Below are 18326 nucleotides of genomic sequence, written 5' to 3' on the forward strand. Positions count from 1 at the left end.
TTAACCCAAGTCTTGTTTGTTTGGATATTTGGGGAGTTGTTGCTTTCTCAACAATGCCAAGATTGTCGTGTTTAAACACTCATTGAACCAGATGCCTACACATCATCTAAAGCAGGCAGACACATCACTGCGGTTTACCTTGACTGATGAACTGCTCCATATTCTCCTTGAACGGCTGCATGTGCTCTTCTGAGGAGACCTGGTACACTTTCCCGGCTTCCACCTCACAGGCTGAAAGGAAGAAAGCAAGACCATTTGTAGAGCACCACGTTGTCAGAGAGAACATTACATTTATAATTTTTTTTTTCCCGAAAACATAAGAGCCAGTGTCAAAAAACCCTTCTACCACTGTCACTGACATGTGTTGTGTAGCCACACTGGAGCTATCTTCATGGATATATATTATATACCCCTTCAATGAGTCACCAACACGACATTGCCAAGAATGTATGCACCCAGAGCTACCACTTCTTAAATGATCTGCTGAACTAGTGTTTTAGACCTTAGGACCTCAGTTCCTTCATGTGCAAAATGGTAAGGATCCAAGAGTCTATATCCTAGTGCAGTTCTGGGGCCAAAATCTTCTAAGAGCTGTGAGCTGTTGCAGTGGAGCCCAGGACAGAAGTAGCTAAGCATTTCTACTATCATAACTATCAACAGACTTCTACTGCTAGTTTATCTCTAATTACAGTCAAAATTTCTGAAACATAACACAAAGAGGAGGTGACCTTAGCAGGGCAGCCAGTATTACAATGCACTTACTTGCCAGCATCAAGTACTTTTTGCCAATAATTTAATCAAATCTTTAAAGGAAGGCAAGAAGAGAGAGGATACGACAAGGCCAGCCGAGGCAATTAGGGTTTAAATATGGCACCCGGAAGAAAGAGCAGACTCATAAGTGAGTCTGAGCAGACACTGATGTTTGTCTTCCCTTTCCATTCTACGGCATCATAAATCCCTCAGGACAGTTGCAGCTGGAATTGAGAATCATTTCTACGCAATTCTCTGAAGTCATGCCTGTCACTGTGGGAAGGAGGGCTCTAACTAAGTAAGGGATCTAAAGCTGAAAACTATACCCTTGAATATAAATACTGTCCAGATCAATGCTGGCCTCTGGAAAATGGGCCATTACTCTCTTAAGATGAGGTTGTTCCTATAAAACCATGTTTCCCTTCAGTGAAGTCAATTAGCAGTGTGAGTTTGTGTGTGTGTAAGTGTGTGAGTGTGTGTGTGTGTGTGTGTGTGTGTGTGTTATGTGTGGGTGCTTCACTGTCAGGACTACTCAGAACCTACTTGGTGAAGGGAATGAATGGGTCAGATAATGAAGAGAGACTGCAGCCATCTGCCTTGGATTGTATCATTGATGACAGCCCACAAAGGTAGAAACATTTTTATTTGTTTTTTTAAATCTGATTTATTTTATTTTATTTTTTTAAAAGAAGAAAACAAATTATCTTTTTTTCATTTTACATACTAACCCCTATTCCCACTCCCTCTCCTCCTCCCATTCCTTCTGTCTTACCCCCACCTCACCCTCATTCACTCCTCAGAGATGATAAGGCATATTGCTTTGAGGAAGATCCAAGGCCTTCCTTACTATATCTAGGCTGAGCAAGGTATCCATCCAAAGAGAATGGGTTTCCAAAAAGCCAATACAAACAATAGGGATAAATCCTGGTGCCACAGCCAGTAGCTCCACAGTCCTCCCTAGTCATACAACTGTCACCACATTCTGAGGATCTAGTTTGGTCCTATGCTGGCTCTTTCCCTGTTCAGCTAGAGTTAGTGAGTTCCCATTAACTCAGGTAAACTGTTTCAGTGGGTATCCCCATTATAGTTTTGCCCAGATCATGGGCTGACTGGCAAAGTCTTCGAATGTTTCCACTCAGCAGGTTTGACAGAATAGAACATGTAGGGTTAAGCCAGCCCCTTTAGGGGGCGGGTTTGCCTCGGGCGAATACGTATGGATAAATCGGGCGCTGCAGGAGGCAGCTCGTCCCTTTTCCTGCCTCCTGTGAAACGGCTGCGCAGGAACCCCGGTTCTGTAAGTTTATTTAAACATTAAAGCTGTATATATTCTTTAATATCTGCCTTGCATTTATTTACACCGATACAAGAACATTTAACAAATAAGAAAATAAAAATTGGGGGTTAGGGAGATGGCTCAGCATGTAAAGCATCCACACAAGCAGGATGACCTGAGTCAAAACCTTCATACAGCATAGGGCGATTGCAATGACCATGGTATTCCTACATTGAGGTGGGAAACAGAGAGCAGTAAACCCACAAAGCCCAAATGCAAGCTGAGCTGTTTTATAGGTCATGACAGCTAATGACAAGAAGGACCTGCTTCTAGCCAAACCCCAAGGTATTCTCTGACCTCTACAAGTATACCAAGACATGTGTATACCTCCATTCCCATATGCAAACATACACACACCCCCTCATACACACGCATAGACTGTGCACATACAAGAAAATAAAACATTGTAATACTTTGGCTTTAGATTTTTGTAAATTTTTTTCATTTAATTTTGCAAGTAGTCTCACCATACTCTTATGAACTATATTCTTAGTCTAAGGTAAACAAAATCATATTTTCTCTGTCTAATGTAGTTTTTACCTTAAGTCAGAATAGAATTAATTCCCTGTACACAATGAGAATGAAGCACAATTTGAGATCCAGGAAACACACGAATAATGTTTGGCCAGAGTCTTGGAGTTCCTAGCGTGGTCCACTCACACCTCTGCCAGTGTGAAACTGTGATAGCCATCAGGATTTACATCTAGATATTAAGCGGATCTCTCTATATAATCAAACCTTGGTGGAATATGCCTGGATGTTGCTTTTAAATATTGCAAGTGTTCAGAAAAACTTGTGCAATTAAAAAACAAACTGTAATGTGGCAGCCTAGGTCTTTAATGGGTACTGGAATTCTAGTCGCCAAAGGCAGCTGTATTTTCTACTTCTACCTACCATTCCCTGTTTACTTAATGTGCTATATCGCTTGAATGCACATGTGTGGATTATTAATTATAATTAATCCACGTGTGTAGATCATTAATATCTATCTTCTGATCAAAGTTGACTTCTTGTTAGTCTGCAAAATGTCCTAGTTATTCAGTCTGCATATTCCATATTCCCCTACCATATTCTTGGCCCTTATGATCAGTTGTTGGTACTTGTTCCTACCTAAACATATCGAGTTTGGGGGATCCATTGTCACTCTGAAGCAAGTGGGCCAATCTTTCCCTCTTCTTCACATGTCCCTTCTCTATAGAACATATTCATGACACGGGATAAAAGGAAGGACTTAGATGAAATAAATGAATATTCAAGTCTAGTTTAACTACCAGATATGAAAATTAAGTCAGTGGTTCTCAACCTTCTTAATATGCAACCCTTTAATATAATTCCTCATATTGTGGTGACACCCAACCATAAAATTATTTTCTTGCTACTTCATAATTAATTCTGTGACTGTTATAAATAATGATGTAAATAATATACAGGATATCCCAAAGGAGTCACACCCCTCAGGTTGAAAACCACAGCCTTAAGCTATCTGAGTCCTAAGAGTTGAACCTGAAGAGCTAAGTTGAGACGCCTGTCAGGCAGCCTGAAAAGGACGGCAGGTAACTCTAACATGCCTCACATTGATTTAGCTGTGCATCATCGTCTCTGAACATAATTCCTATTCCCTCAGGCCAAGAGTATCCTACTCACTTGCATACACAGTGCTTGAGGTACAGAAGAACCAGAAACTCACACAAAAGAAAGTGTTATCAGCTACACCGTGATTATGGATTTCTGTAATATGGACATACTGCAGTGGAAGATGGCATAATACCACAAAGGACATCAAAGCCCAGATTCTAGCTCTCAATGCTCAACCTTGTGAAATAAAATATATTGTAATATTTTTTGATATTTTGTCAAGATGGAAGGAACTGCTGGTACAACCCACCGTGGTGTGGCTTAGTTTAAAAATCTCTGTTCATGTACAGTCCTCATACATATTCTAACACTCAACACAGAAAAGAATAATTTTAAGGCAGCAAACACATAAGGCGTTAGAATATTTCTTTAAAACGTTGTCTCCCATTCTATTCTTAGCTGTAGTATACCATATTTTACAACATACCATTCTGGCTAGTACTTATCATTTTGAAAATTGGTATGTGACTGCAATTCTTTTTAAGAACACAAAACACTGCAATATAAACATGAAGGGTCATTTAGAAACATTATTAAAATCAGAACAAAGATAGAGTTCTTGGAAAACTTAATTACAGTCAAATCCAAATATTAAAAAACATTAGTCAGTAGGCCGTTGGCATAACTGAATCATTCCAATCGTGTTAACTTTTGTTTAATTTAAAGACTTTGCTGAGCCAAAGAGATTTTGTGTGATGTTAAAGGATTGATATTGGGAAGTACGCATTAGGTTTCTCAACAAAGGAAAATACAGCCAGAGGGAAGGAGAAATAAAAACCTCAGCTATTCCATTATAAAATAGACTGCAACATAACAATTTCACATGCAGGCCTAGATCAGGAGAAGTGTGGTTGCTGTTTTAGGGAGTTGGTATATTCCAGCCCTAATATACTCAAGTCTCCAAGTTCAATCAATGTTAATCATAACCTAAAAGTCCAGTTTTTGTGTGAACTTTGAGAAAGGTACATTAATATCTACAATGAACATAAAAGAGAACAAACATGTCGATTAGAAGAAAAGTCCTAGAAACTCTAACCTTTCAGAAGAAAATTGTCCCCTTTCCCACAGACGAGGCTCATCTGTATATCATTATGGGTGAGAGAGAGAGAGAGAGAGAGAGAGAGAAAGCAAATTCCACCTCCAGAGACCTATAAGCAGTGAGATGCACACTACTCTCCTTTTTCCAAGAACAATAACAAAAAATAATATATTTTATCTATATTAATTATAAATATATTGTATATTATATAATTATAATAATATTTATTTTTTTTATATCATAAACAGAGACAGGAAGGCATACATTTAATAAATATTTAAGAGTTGAAATTATCAGAGTTAGCATGTAAGTATATAAGTAAGTGATTTTTCCTGAAGAAACAGATTTTAGAATGTACTGGGTAGGCTCTTTGGAGCATACCTGTGAGAGTTACATCCAAGTCATTTTGCAAATGATCTCCAAGGTTAAAGACACAAAAATCCTCACAGCGACTATTATGTGTGTAGCAATAAAGTAGACAGGAAAGGATGCCAGTGAGGTCTAAAGCTTGGAGTCATCATGGGGACAGACATACAAGCCAAGTGACTCTCAGAGGGAAGAAGGGAAATTTGAATTTGAAGGGTGTAGAAAGGCAAGATGTCATTTATCATTTATTTTTCTGATTTTCTGACAGGTTTTACACACACATATATACATGTATACACACACACACACACACACATATATATATACGTATACACACATATGTATATATAAATATATGTCTAAATGTGAAATGTGACCGTTGGGTTCATGTGTTTGAGCATTGTCCTTAGATGATGGTTGCTGTTTGGGGAAATTATGGAGCTTCAGGAAGGGAAGTAGAGCTTTTCTGGAGGAAGTAGAGGTAAGAATTGAGGTGTTTATTTTTATTATTATTTTAAAAAGGAAAACCAACTCTCTTTTTTTATTTTACATACTCTCCCCTCCTCTCATCTCCTCCACCCCCCACCCTTTATCCTCAGAGAGGGTAAGGCACATTGCCTTGGGGGAAGAATTGAGGTTTTATAGCCTGGCTTGATTTCTTATTTATTTTCTGCCTCCTGACTGTAGACACACTGTGAAAAAATAAAGACATTCAATCAACGCACTTCCTGCCAAGTATTCACTCCTAACAATATGACAATGGATGCACACTGGGTACTTGAGTGTGTGGATCCAAGTGATGAAGGGCAAGGCATTCTTCAGCTCTATAGAGGATTAAATAAGTAAATGCATGCAAAGTACTCAGAGGTGGCCCAGAACACAGAAGGTCTGTGCAAGTTTAATTATCATCATTGTTATCTCTTATTGCCAGAGAGAGACATCAGCAGTCAGAAAAGAATCTAACTTACCTGGCCCGGGACAGGGGATCTGCACATCAGCTCTTTCACTTGCTATGGTCTAAAACTGACTAGATATATGCCCTCTGTGACTCAGTATCTTATAAAATGGAGAAAGTAATGGTGCCTCATGTACAGAGCTTTGGAAAGAAAGAAAACCATGCTAAGCACACAGTGCAGTGTCCACTAAGAGGAATATAAGCATGAGCTAGTTATTGTGCCATACAGTTGGCACTGCTACACAAGATTATTCATGTGGGAACAGACATACAATTGGGAAACTGAGGGCTAGTCTCTAAATCTCATAAACACTGAAGTCCATGCTCCATATTACGAGCAATAATGGCATCTATACAGGGACAATGAACAACCTAGACTGGGAGTGTGTGTGTGTGTGTGTGCGTGCGCGTACATGCACGTGGAGAGACAGACACAGAGAGAGAGAGAGAGAGAGAGAGAGAGACAGAGAGAGAGAGAGAAGGTGGGGGAGAACAGTGAATGACACTGGCTGGAGCCTGCAGAATCATGGTGTAAGTGTCTTAGCATTCTATAATTGCATAAGTGTGTTTTTTTTGAAATCTTTAAGTTACTTTCATTTCACACATTAATCCATTTTACTTTGATCAAGTCCATCCTTCACTACCTCTCTCCAACTCCTCCTAGGTTCCTTTCTCCATGACCTCTCGAGGCTTAGAGAATGCCATGTCTGAAGTGGGGGTAGAAAGTTTGCAAGAACCAAAAGTTAGATGGGACTGTCCTCAACCATTGGACATGACATGTAGCTATACTTGGGAACTTTTATCAGCTGTGCTGGGCTGTACAACATCTGTACAAGGTCAGGCTAGTCAATATTCCAGCAAGCGTGGGGAAAGGGTCTTACAGAGCCGAAATCCTGAATGTTTGGGTTTTATGTTTGCTTATTTTATTTTATTTTTGCGTGTAGCCCTTGCTGACCTGGAACATGTTATGTAGTTCAGGCTGACTTCAAATCTGTGGTAATCCTCCTATCTTTGCCTCCCCCGTATGGGAATTATAGATACGAACAACCACGCCAGGCTTGTATGTTTATCTCTAGTTTGTGGTTTGATTGACATTTCAGGGTGATAAAAAGACTGAAGAGTAATAATTACCACAGAATGCAAAAAAATTATTTGTTAAGTTTTACTCTTCTGAATGAGAGAAAATGGTAATTCTCCAAAACAATTACAGAAGGTTATTATTTCATTACCTGATGTGGGAGTGATTTCTTATTAATAAAGAAACTGCCTAGACCCATTTGATAGGCCAACCCTTAGGTAGGTGGAGTAAACAGAACGGAATGCTGGGAGAAAGAAGCTGAGTCAGGGAGTCGCCATGATTCTCCCACTCCAGACAGACGCAGGTTAAGATCATTCCTGGTAAGCCAGCTCGTGGGCTACACAGATTAATAGAAATGGGTTAGATCAATATGTAAAAGCTAGCCAATAAGAAACTGAAACTAATGGGTCAGGCAGTGTTTAAAAGAATACAGTTTCCGTGTAATTATTTTGGGTAAAGCTAGCCGGGTGGCGGGACACAGCCCGCCGCTCCGTATTTCAACAGAGTGGTATCCAACGTGCTAATGAACTCCACGTAAAACCTGAGAGGACTTAAAAAGGAGAGAGAGAGAATTTAAGACAGCTTTTTGCTGTTTGTGGGTTGCGTGCCGCAAAGAAATTGTCCTGACTCAGCAGCAGGAAAAACTGGCTGTTTTAAAATGCCGGCTTTCTGGGCTGTGCCGCCATTGCGATCTCTGTCTGGCTCCTGTGGGAGACAGAGCTTTTGAATGGAGCATTTGGAGTAAAGCTCTACGGCTTGCTTGATGGCAATGTGGACTGCTGTGTGCCTGGAACTGTGTGTGGCTCAGGGGCACCAAATGGCTCTGAGGCAGGAGCGGCTTGGCTCAGCTCTGCCATGCTGAACTGTGCTGGTCTCAGGCAGAAACTACCGTAATTACCATAAAAACAGAGCATTTAAGGTTTCAACTGGGAAGGACACAGGCGGTACCGTATTACCTGTACATGGTGCAACTTAAGTTTTTAAGAACTGCTTAACATTTTAAGAAATGCTCCTGGATAGTAAAAAAATGTTAGAGATTCACAATAAAACAGATTCAGACATAAAATACCACACTGTTGGATAAATGTACGTAGGCTTGAGAGAGAGAAGAAAAAGAATATAGAGAATAAAGTTAATGGTTTAAAAAAAAAGGTAAAGTCTTTAAAGAGACAGAGTACAGATAGTTAAGAGATTAAAAGAAATAAAGAAAAATAAGCCACGTAAAAATGGAAAATTCACAGAGAGTCTGGATTATGTACATTGTGCTTTCTTTAAAATTTTTGACTGTAAAGGAGCTAAGTACAGAGAGACATTTCATTACATGGGCTGCTAAGATAAACCAGAATGGATATAAGGGTATTACGATTTCAAAATTTGGGTTTAAGAATATGATGCTTTGGAGAGGGTCTTCTTTTGTTTTCACAGAGGACCAAACCCTGTGGATTTCTTCTATTACAATTTGGTATGACAGACCACGCCCTCCTGAAAGGTTGTTGTGAACATCTTCAAAAAATTACTTCGCTCAACTGCCAACTGAGATGAAACTAGCACACAGGTTATACCATGAAAGACCTCATTAACGACGCCCCCATTCAGCAGGAAGCAGTTTGGAGAGAAAAAACTGTGCCCATGTTTCCAAAATATTGTTTATAAATGTTCTTTTACATTTAAAGGGGGAAATGATATAGGTATGAATAATTTGAATTGGTGTGGATTTTAAGGTCAATTTTGTTATATGTATATGTATTTCTGATATTGATTAAGGTATTGTGATTGTGTAGTTCTTTTAAAATGTAATGTATAATAGGAAATATAGGTTGCTAATGGATAATCATCGATGATAGTAAAGTTTGTAGTCATGTTACTTAGATTTTCTAGATATATAGAGATATATTTCAGATAGGCATTCTTCATATCTCTCAAAGGCTACAGAATATGGCATTTAAAATATTTTAATAACTTAGGACTTTTCATGACAATGAGACATATCTGTTCCTGGTGGCACCAATCTACTTTGAGAGGAAGATGGGCATCGAAGAGGATCCTTATGGAGTTGGATAGCCATTTGGGCAAGAAACTGCTCTTGCCTGGACTGTTGCATAAAATGGACAAAGAGAACCCGCAGAGAGAGGACTGCTGAACTTGCCTAAAGGTGAGACGGTCTTTTGGGGTTCATGACTCATGAAAGAGTCTGCGAGACATTCTGCAGGACACAGCAGATAGTGACTGAACTGTCTTTGAAATTTCCTGCTTCATGGAAATGTCTGCTGGATACTATGGGTCTGAAGGCTGAAGATGGATGCCCCAACCATACAAAAGAACTTTGGGTGACTGTCCAGGCAGCAAGATGTCTCTGTCATTTCTAGAGTTTTCTTATTTCTTGTTTACTTAGGTAGTATTATATCCTTCTGGAGTCTTTGATGGAGTTGAAGAATGAATAGATAGTTATAGTTTTCCTTAGTTATGATAAAAGATAAAATAGATATAAATATTGTAACTGTAATTCTTGCTTGATAACTGTTTTGCTATATGTAATTTTACTATGTTAAAGTTAAAGCCTTTCTTTTTTGTTTAAACAGAAAAAGGGGAAATGATGTGGGAGTGATTTCTTATTAATAAAGAAACTGCCTAGACCCATTTGATAGGCCAACCCTTAGGTAGGCGGAGTAAACAGAACGGAATGCTGGGAGAAAGAAGCTGAGTCAGGGAGTCGCCATGATTCTCCCACTCCAGACAGACGCAGGTTAAGATCATTCCTGGTAAGCCAGCTCGTGGGCTACACAGATTAATAGAAATGGGTTAGATCAATATGTAAAAGCTAGCCAATAAGAAACTGAAACTAATGGGTCAGGCAGTGTTTAAAAGAATACAGTTTCCGTGTAATTATTTTGGGTAAAGCTAGCCGGGTGGCGGGACACAGCCCGCAGCTCCGTATTTCAACAATTACCTAAGATGACAGACAGGGAAATTTACACTAGAATAAAAGCACTATACTCCAAACAAATCTCTTTATTATCACTTACCAAGGTTTTTAAGAATATTCAAATATGACCTTTTATTACTAGTATGATGACACCATCATAACCATAATATTTGCAACAATTTGAAAGATTGATCAAAGACAGGATGTAGCTCAATGCACAGTACTTCCCTGGGATGTTCAAAGCCTTGGGTACCCAAGCACCAAGATACTTAGGATTTTTAACAATGGCATCCGATTAAATTTTATGAATATCATGGGGTATTCCCTCACCTGGAGTCTATAGATATTTCCATAAATCTTTAAACACTCTCAAATGTATCCTAATATATTATAGAAATTTATTCAAAGAAAATCAAAACCTGTGACACTTTTTTTTTTTTGTTGGTTTTTCGAGACAGGGTTTCTCTGTGGTTTTTTTGGAGCTTGTCCTGGAACTAGCTCTGTAGACCAGGCTGGTCTCGAACTCAAAGAGATCCGCCTGCCTCTGCCTCCCGAGTGCTGGGATTAAAGGCGTGCGCCACCACCGCCCGGCTAACCTGTGACACTTTCTCAGGAGGTTGCATGACTTTAGGACTAGCCATGAATGTTCATCAAGGGTACAAATGCCTTATATGACTTACACTGTTGCTTAGATTTATTTATTGAGACAGGGTCTCACTATGTAGTGCTATTGACCAGGCTGGCCTCAAACTCACAGAGATCTGTCTATCTATGCATTCTCAGTGCTAAAGGCATGTGCCATTATGCCAGGCTATTCTGGATCTTAAGACTACTGGCCAGGTGCCTAGCTTCATTTACTTCCTTAAGTACTGATGTATAGTTCAAACTGTTTTATTTATGGTTATCCTAAAGACCTCAGCAGTTCACTGAACTTCTTTGGAGTAGTACTATTCCCTTTCAGTTCTTACTATCACCCAGCCATGCTGCACATCAGTGATGAAACTGGAAAAATTCCCTCCCACAGCAGACACTCATCCGCGTCAAGGAGTCTGGCAAAGTGCCCCATAAAGGGAAGTCCAAGGAAGTCCAGCCACTCAATTAGACACCACAACGACTGTGCTTTAGGAATGCTGTCTCACTAGTGGTTTCCATTGTGGTACAAAATTAGTACAGCAAATACTTCAGAATAAAGCATATTTTCCCCTAGAAGTAAAACTTTTATATACAGAAATATTTTGTCTATGATTTTACACATCAAAATGCAACAGAGACTACCTCCAGAGAAAGGTGCTTTCCAGTTCAGACCATGAACAGAGAGTTAACAAAAGATCCATTTAAAGCAAAGTGTTGGGGTTTGAAACTCTTGTCCACAAGTTTGAATTTTTCAAGTTCAGAAGACAAATTGAAAGCAGAGTTATAGAAAGAAACACATAAAAGAATGGGGGGGGGATACACTGGATAGGAGACAAGAAGAAGGAAAAAGAAAGTCCAGGTATCTGAAATTCACATGCTTTTGAAGGGAACAGAAGATACAGAAAGAAATGGAATGAAGTCAAGGACTTGGTAGGGCATTTACAGCTTTTAATTTGGGGTAAGTTCAAAGTCTATTAAACACCTCAAAAAATAATAGGAACTTTAAGGAACTTGGAAGCTTTTTTATGAGTTTAAAGCATTTTACTAGCGCACTGGTATTGATTTCTAATGTATTCATGTCTGGTATGAAGAAAACTATATGAGAAATGATTGAATGCCATTTCTGGATTTGTAGCTGGTGTCTCTAGGCTTCTTTTAATGTTCTGTGAACTCAGACAAATAAATAAGAATCATTTTATAACAGCCAATGATGAAACAGCTTGCCACAGTATCTGGATTTTAACTACCCTTTATTACTCACGAGGATATTTGGACATATTTCTAAGTCTTGCGAACCCCATTTCCCTCATCTACAGCATGGAAACAGCAACTGTTTTGCCCAAGAGTTTCTCAGCACAAGGTAATGTATGGGAGGTGTCCTGTGATTTTGGCACTGCCTTAATGTGTGCTGAAATCCTACTTTTCTTGCACTGATTACATGTGACACTAACTTCTGTGAACTTCCAACTTTTGGAAAATAGCAGAAGTATTTTAGATGTTCTTGATAAATTGTGGAATGAACAGAAGCCATAAAGTATGTATAACACACATACACAAAATTTCTTGGTGTGTGTGCATTTATAAATATGTTTGAACATAGTGTGTGCACAGGTGTCAAGCCACAGAGCAATCTTACGTGTTCCTCAGGAGCCATCTACCCTATTTTTAGAGACCTGGTCTCTCAACCCGACCTGGAACTCATCCTTATGGCTAGGCTGGGTGGCTGAGAAGTCTCAGAGATCACCTGATGCCTCAGTGCTGGGATTCTAGGCACGTATGGGTTCTGGGAATCAAACTCAGTCCCCATCTTTGAATGTTCCAAGTTGTACACCATGTGACACCGGAGATACATTCAGCATAGTTGAGTGACAAATGGCTGAGAAGGGCTAAAGAAGTACGGAGACCATCAAGTTGACAAAATGCCATCTGTCATCAGAACCAAATCAGATGTGAGGACTGACTAACTGCAGACACCTTTTTATTGTCCTGGACACTGTTCAGCCTCTCCAATAATTTATGTCTTGATTAGCTCCTTCTCAGTATTTTAGAAAAAGACAACCCCATTGGTGAGGCTGTTTAGATGGCTTTGAAGGTGGGAAGACAACATAACAGAAAGTCTGTCTGTATTAAAGATGGGTAAAGTGCTAGGCACCAAGCCCAGTGACCAAAGTTCAATTCCCCAAATAGACATGGTAGAAGAAAAAAATCAGTTTCTGCAAGTTTTCCTCTGGTCTAACATATACCATATGTAGGTACATGGCCACAGACAGACAGAAAGGCAGACAGGCAAAACACACACACACGCATGCACACACGCACACATATTATGACTGATCAGTCTCCAAAAGTTATATATCCCTTCACTTACTATAAACTTGAAGGCGGGAAGGATCATGTTCAAATAATAAAAACAAGCAATTAAATGAATGGCAGTTAAAAAGATAAAAAATACTGGTTTTGTGTTTGTCTGTTTATTTGCCTGCTTCCAAACTACCTTTCTATATCTGACTCTTGGACAATGGTGTTAGATTCTGCAATATATCTTTCTTCTTTACAAGTCTTGTTGATAAGTTTCCATGGTAAAAGGGGAAAAGGTAGGATGGAGGAGCATGGAGAGTGCTGGAGGAACTAGCCTCCCTCAGGCTGCTCGTCTTCACAGTCAGACATTGGTGAGCCCAGTGTCTAGTGTGTTTCCAGACCTTCTACCCAGCACCACCACATCCCTCCGAAGTATCTGTATAGTTCTTTAGGAGATCCTTCTGTTTATGTGTTGTTTAATTGGTTGAATAAAGAAACTGCTTTGGCCTTTAGATAGGGCAGAACTTAGGTAGGCATGGAGAAAACAGAAAGAACTGAATTCTGGGAGGAAGAAAGCAGAGTCAGAGAGAGACGCCGTGGAGTCCTGCCTGAGATGGACACTGGTTAGAATCTTGCCGGTAAGCCACAGTCATGAGGCAATACACAGATTTAATAGAAATGGGTTAAATCAAGACATAAGAGCTAGCCAATAAGAAGTTAGAACTAACGGGCCAGGCAGTGTTTAAATGAATACAGTTTCTGTGTGATTATTTTAGGTGTAAGCTAGCTGGGCGACCTGGACAGGAAAAGGGGCCCCACTCCTTGTAACAGTGTAGCCAGGCAGAGACTGTCAGCCAGATTCTCAAACTCAGCTCTCAGGATCTCAGTCTCATCCATGAGGAGATATTGTTCTCATGCTTCCCTTCCCATCTCCCCAGGGTCTGCTCCCCCAAGCCCTCAGGGCAGCATTTGCAGCAGAAGGACCCTCTCTCTGAGGCTTTGGTCCAGCCCCTTGGGGCACTCCTGCTAAAGGTGTCTGTTCTACACTAACTTCAATGTCTCCTATTTCCTGAGTTCCATGGTTGATGGCAGCTTCCTATATTACTTGGTCATTTTTGGTACTGTTTTGACCTTTCAATATGTGTTAACTTCTCTATATTAAATTACTTCTATTATAGTAGTATGGCTTTGGTTTTCCTTAGTTTACTCTGAAATAGTAAAAGCAATAACCAAAATAATGGATTATGTTTCTGTAAAATGCCAACAGCTTTCTGACATTAGCAGTTAATTTTATTTTTACAATTTCCTTCTAAATAATATATGTTTGAACTGTGTAACCAAAATAGTGCTTCTCTTTCATATTAATCTTTTACCTCCAAGTAGAGTATTATATTCTTCTTCTTTAATATAGTTTATTCTTTTAATTAAATTTCTTATGTTCCTTAGCTATGTTTGCTTTTGAATTTGGCAAGTTATATAATTTCTTCATAAAGAACAGAAAAGACTGAACGATCACACAGTTTAAATTAGTGGAGCCTAGATTACTCAGTTTCAACTCTAAATCAAACATTCCTGGATGGTTGCCCAGTTTCCTTTCTTCTCAAATAAGATTATTAACCTCGCCATACACATAAAGGAACACATATAACATGCACATAAAATATTAAGAATAATTAAATGAATATCCATATATTCAATTTACAACTGAAGAAATAGAACATAACCAATATTTTGAAAGAGGACAGTGTACTCCTTAATGACCCACTGCTTAGGCTCAGTGAATTCTGTTGCTTATTCCCCTCCTCTGACTCCTCGCCCTAAAGAATTAATTGTTGCTTATATTGTTGAACTTACAAGCTCAAATAAGTGGGCTTGTTTTTATTTTTCTTATGCCTTGGATTTTCTTAAGATTGATAAATGGCTTAAGTGTTAGTAATATAACAAACACAGTTCAGTAAGCTTCCTTAGTCAGTAGAATGTTCTTTGAAAGAAAACTCCAGATTTGGTTTAGCTGCTATCTTTTTGAAAGGCACATAAGACTTTGTTGCTCTGTTGTGATATCAATAAAGTATACAATGGAAAAAAGAGAGCATCTTCAACAAATTGTGCTGGCAAAACTGGATGTCAATCTGTAGAAGAATGAAAATAGATCCATATCTATCACCATGCACAAAACTCAAGTCCAAATGGATTAAAGACCTCAATATCAGTCCGAACACACTGAACCTGATAGAAGAGAAAGTGGGAAGTACCCTACAACAGATGGGCACAGGAGATCGCTTCCTATGTATAACCCCTGCAGCACAGACATTAAGGGCAGCATTGAATAACGTTTGTTCATGTCCAGCAGAATCTATCTGTGAGCCAGGTCGCTGGCACAGAGACTTATGGAGATTGTGACATAGTTTCACCATAGACTGCATTACCTGACCAAGACACTGGGTCCATTTGGAGCAACTGTATCAAAAAGAAGCTACAGATATCCAGAAGAAATCAAGAGTGCTGAACAAAAGGCATTTCACTGAGCTAGGAAGCCTGATTCTCATCCTGAGGGGCAGACATGGGAATCTTCAGGTAAGAAGAAAGACCTAACTCAATGGATGTCTTCGCAGGAGTCCTAAGATGAGGCTCAGGTGTTTCCCTAAGATGTCCAAGCCCTAACACATTGTCCCTTAGTTTCCTCAGAAATAAAAATGAAGACAGTATGTGGAAACAAGAGGGCCAGATGGTAAATGAGCAACTTTGTGGAGACGGCACATTTGTCATTAAAAAATAATCATACTATTAATTCAATTTTATCTCATGAATAGCAAATGCTACTGAATGTTTACCACAGAGTATTATAATGGCTTGTTTATATGCTTAACCATTTTTCTATATCTGATTAAAACAACTGCCTCTAAAAATGTGCAGAAAGTCTGTTTGAAACTTCTTAAAGCATTCCCTAAATTTGATTATGAAAAGTTAATTATTTTAGTGGTTGGAGCAATGAATCAGCAGTTAAGTACATGGGCCGATTTTCCAGAGGACCCAGGCTTGATTCCCAGCACCCACATGGTAACTAACTACCCCATGTAACTCCAGCTCCAGAGGATCTGATAACCTCTTCTGCTTTCCATGAGCACTGGGCATTTATGTGGTATACAGACACACATTCAGGCAAAACATCCACCCACATATAATAAAAAAATAAATAAATCTAAACGTAAAGCAAATTAAACAATGGTTTTAAAGGACTACACAGATTAAGGTAGATACTATTTTTAAGTACTATAACTTCATATAAAATAACCTCCAATTTGACCTCAATTTAATTATATGAATATGTCTATGCATAACCAAACCACACCTAACAGAAAGAAGTAACTTCATGCATCGCTGATACAAAAACTATATTTCTGATGGTACTTTATTTCTCAAAAGTTGGAAATAAATTTTGATTCATAAAATTTCCTTCCTTGTGCCCAAATCATCTCCACTATGAAAGCAATCAGATTTTGAAAAGTAAAAGATATTTTTTTAATTCTCAGAATTTGACACCACTTCAAACTAACCTGATTTGTCCAAACAACAGCAGCAACAACAACAAACGGTGAAAGTGTTTCATGAACTTGTTTCCTTGTGAGCTCAGAGGCACGTCATGCTTGCGCCCCTAACACAGTACCAAGCCTGCGTTCCTCAGAATGTGTTAGGTGTGCTCCCCTAGCCAAAGAGCCCACCACACATTCTGTGGGAAAAAAAACAATGGGTGCTCTGTATAAAATAAACCAAAGGACTACTGCGCATCCCTCCACCGTACAATACTGTGATTTCCTCTCACAATTAAACTTAATGCTGCAGTTTCTGGATTTATTTGCTCATGAACCCTCCCCCCCCCCGTTATGGTTTGGATATGGCATGGCCCCCAGAGATGCGTGTATGGGAGGCTTGGTTTCCAGGCAGCAGTGTCTTGAGGGCATTGTCCTCCACAGTATTTTCAGGTATTGATGAGCTCCTGGCTTAATGGGCTACGGACAGGTTGAAAGTCTTTGAAGGAAGTGGATTATGGAATGTGTCCCTTGTCCCCAGAATCATCTTCCTTCTTCTGTGCTTCTGCCTGCCATGAACTAAAGAGTTCTTGGGAAGCTCACACACTTCCCATTCTATGACACTGAATTGACACACCCCACAAAGAAGGGAGTTGCTAGGAAAATGTTACAGTTGCTTACCAATGGTACCGGTCTTCAAATACATTCATCTTTCCTCTCTGTAAACCACAAGCCTTCATGGCTGCTAACTCTTGTTTAACCTCTTGTGGTTTTTACATATACTAAGATGATCCTCCATTATGTAGTTTTCTATAGCTAATGCATTGCTCTAGAAAACAACCGCTCAAGAGACATAGTGGAGGCACTGACTCCTCATCCTTCATTCAGTCCATGACATAACATTTGTCCTCTTGGGCTCCCAGATATCTCTCACAATTAAATCTCATATTTTCATGGCTTCATATACATTTAACACCAATGGGTTCTAAAGAGGAACTGCATGTTCATGTATCATATGTTTTCAGTTATGTGTGTAAGTACATATGTGAACATTTCTGTGTATGTGAAGGTATATATATGTGGGAACTGTACATCTGTGTGCATGTATGTACATGTCTGTGTGTGATTATGAATGTTTGAATATGTGTTTATCTGAGTGCTCACATTTAAGTGACTATGTGCTTGTTTGTGTAACTTCATATTTACTAATAACATCATTCCCCTTATTAATCATCTGTAAAGGATGAAATCTTAATTTTCAAGAATGGAGTGCTGATGGAAATATGAAGTTTTTTCCAGCCTCTCCAAAATGCTTCTGGCACCACACCACTGCGTATGTAAAGTCTAACTAAACAAAGACATAATTTTTAAATTGTCACAAACTCTATAACAGGAATTCTTATGTAATGCTTTAAGAATTAATTAGTTTTCAATCATCTTTTTAAAAAGTATTTATTGGAAAGTTTATACATGTATGCAATATATCTTGAACATATCCAACCATCACAGTCCACCACTTGCAACTCTTCCCAGAACCCCTCATCATATCTCCCTTCCAACAACTTAAATATATGTTGCCATAACTTCCAATAAGAAGAAAACAGTTCTCACATACTTGTTAAATTCAGATAAGGCAAAGCTACCATTTCTTATCCTTAATCAATAAGTACCTAGCAGGGCGGTGGTGGCGCACGCCTGTAATCCCAGCACTTGGGAGGCAGAGATAGGCGGATCTCTGTGAGTTCGAGACCAGCCTGGTCTACCAAGGGAGTTCCAGGACAGGTTCCAA

General features: G+C 39.1%; 1 protein-coding gene across 1 annotated transcript in view; it reads right to left on the reverse strand.

Moving 5' to 3' along the window:
• The window catches only part of Fmn2 (formin 2), a 298401-nt gene that overhangs the window by 107046 nt on the left and 173029 nt on the right, over window positions 1-18326 (reverse strand). Inside the window, exon 14 of the mRNA XM_041643559.1 lies at window positions 139-231. Within this exon, the coding sequence (XP_041499493.1) occupies window positions 139-231 (93 nt within the window). The remainder of the gene's footprint in view (window positions 1-138; window positions 232-18326) is intronic.

Source organism: Microtus oregoni, unplaced genomic scaffold (assembly GCF_018167655.1).
Source record: "Microtus oregoni isolate MIOR12 unplaced genomic scaffold, Mior012 000086F_ref0000336, whole genome shotgun sequence".
Classification (NCBI taxonomy): Eukaryota; Metazoa; Chordata; class Mammalia; order Rodentia; family Cricetidae; genus Microtus; species Microtus oregoni.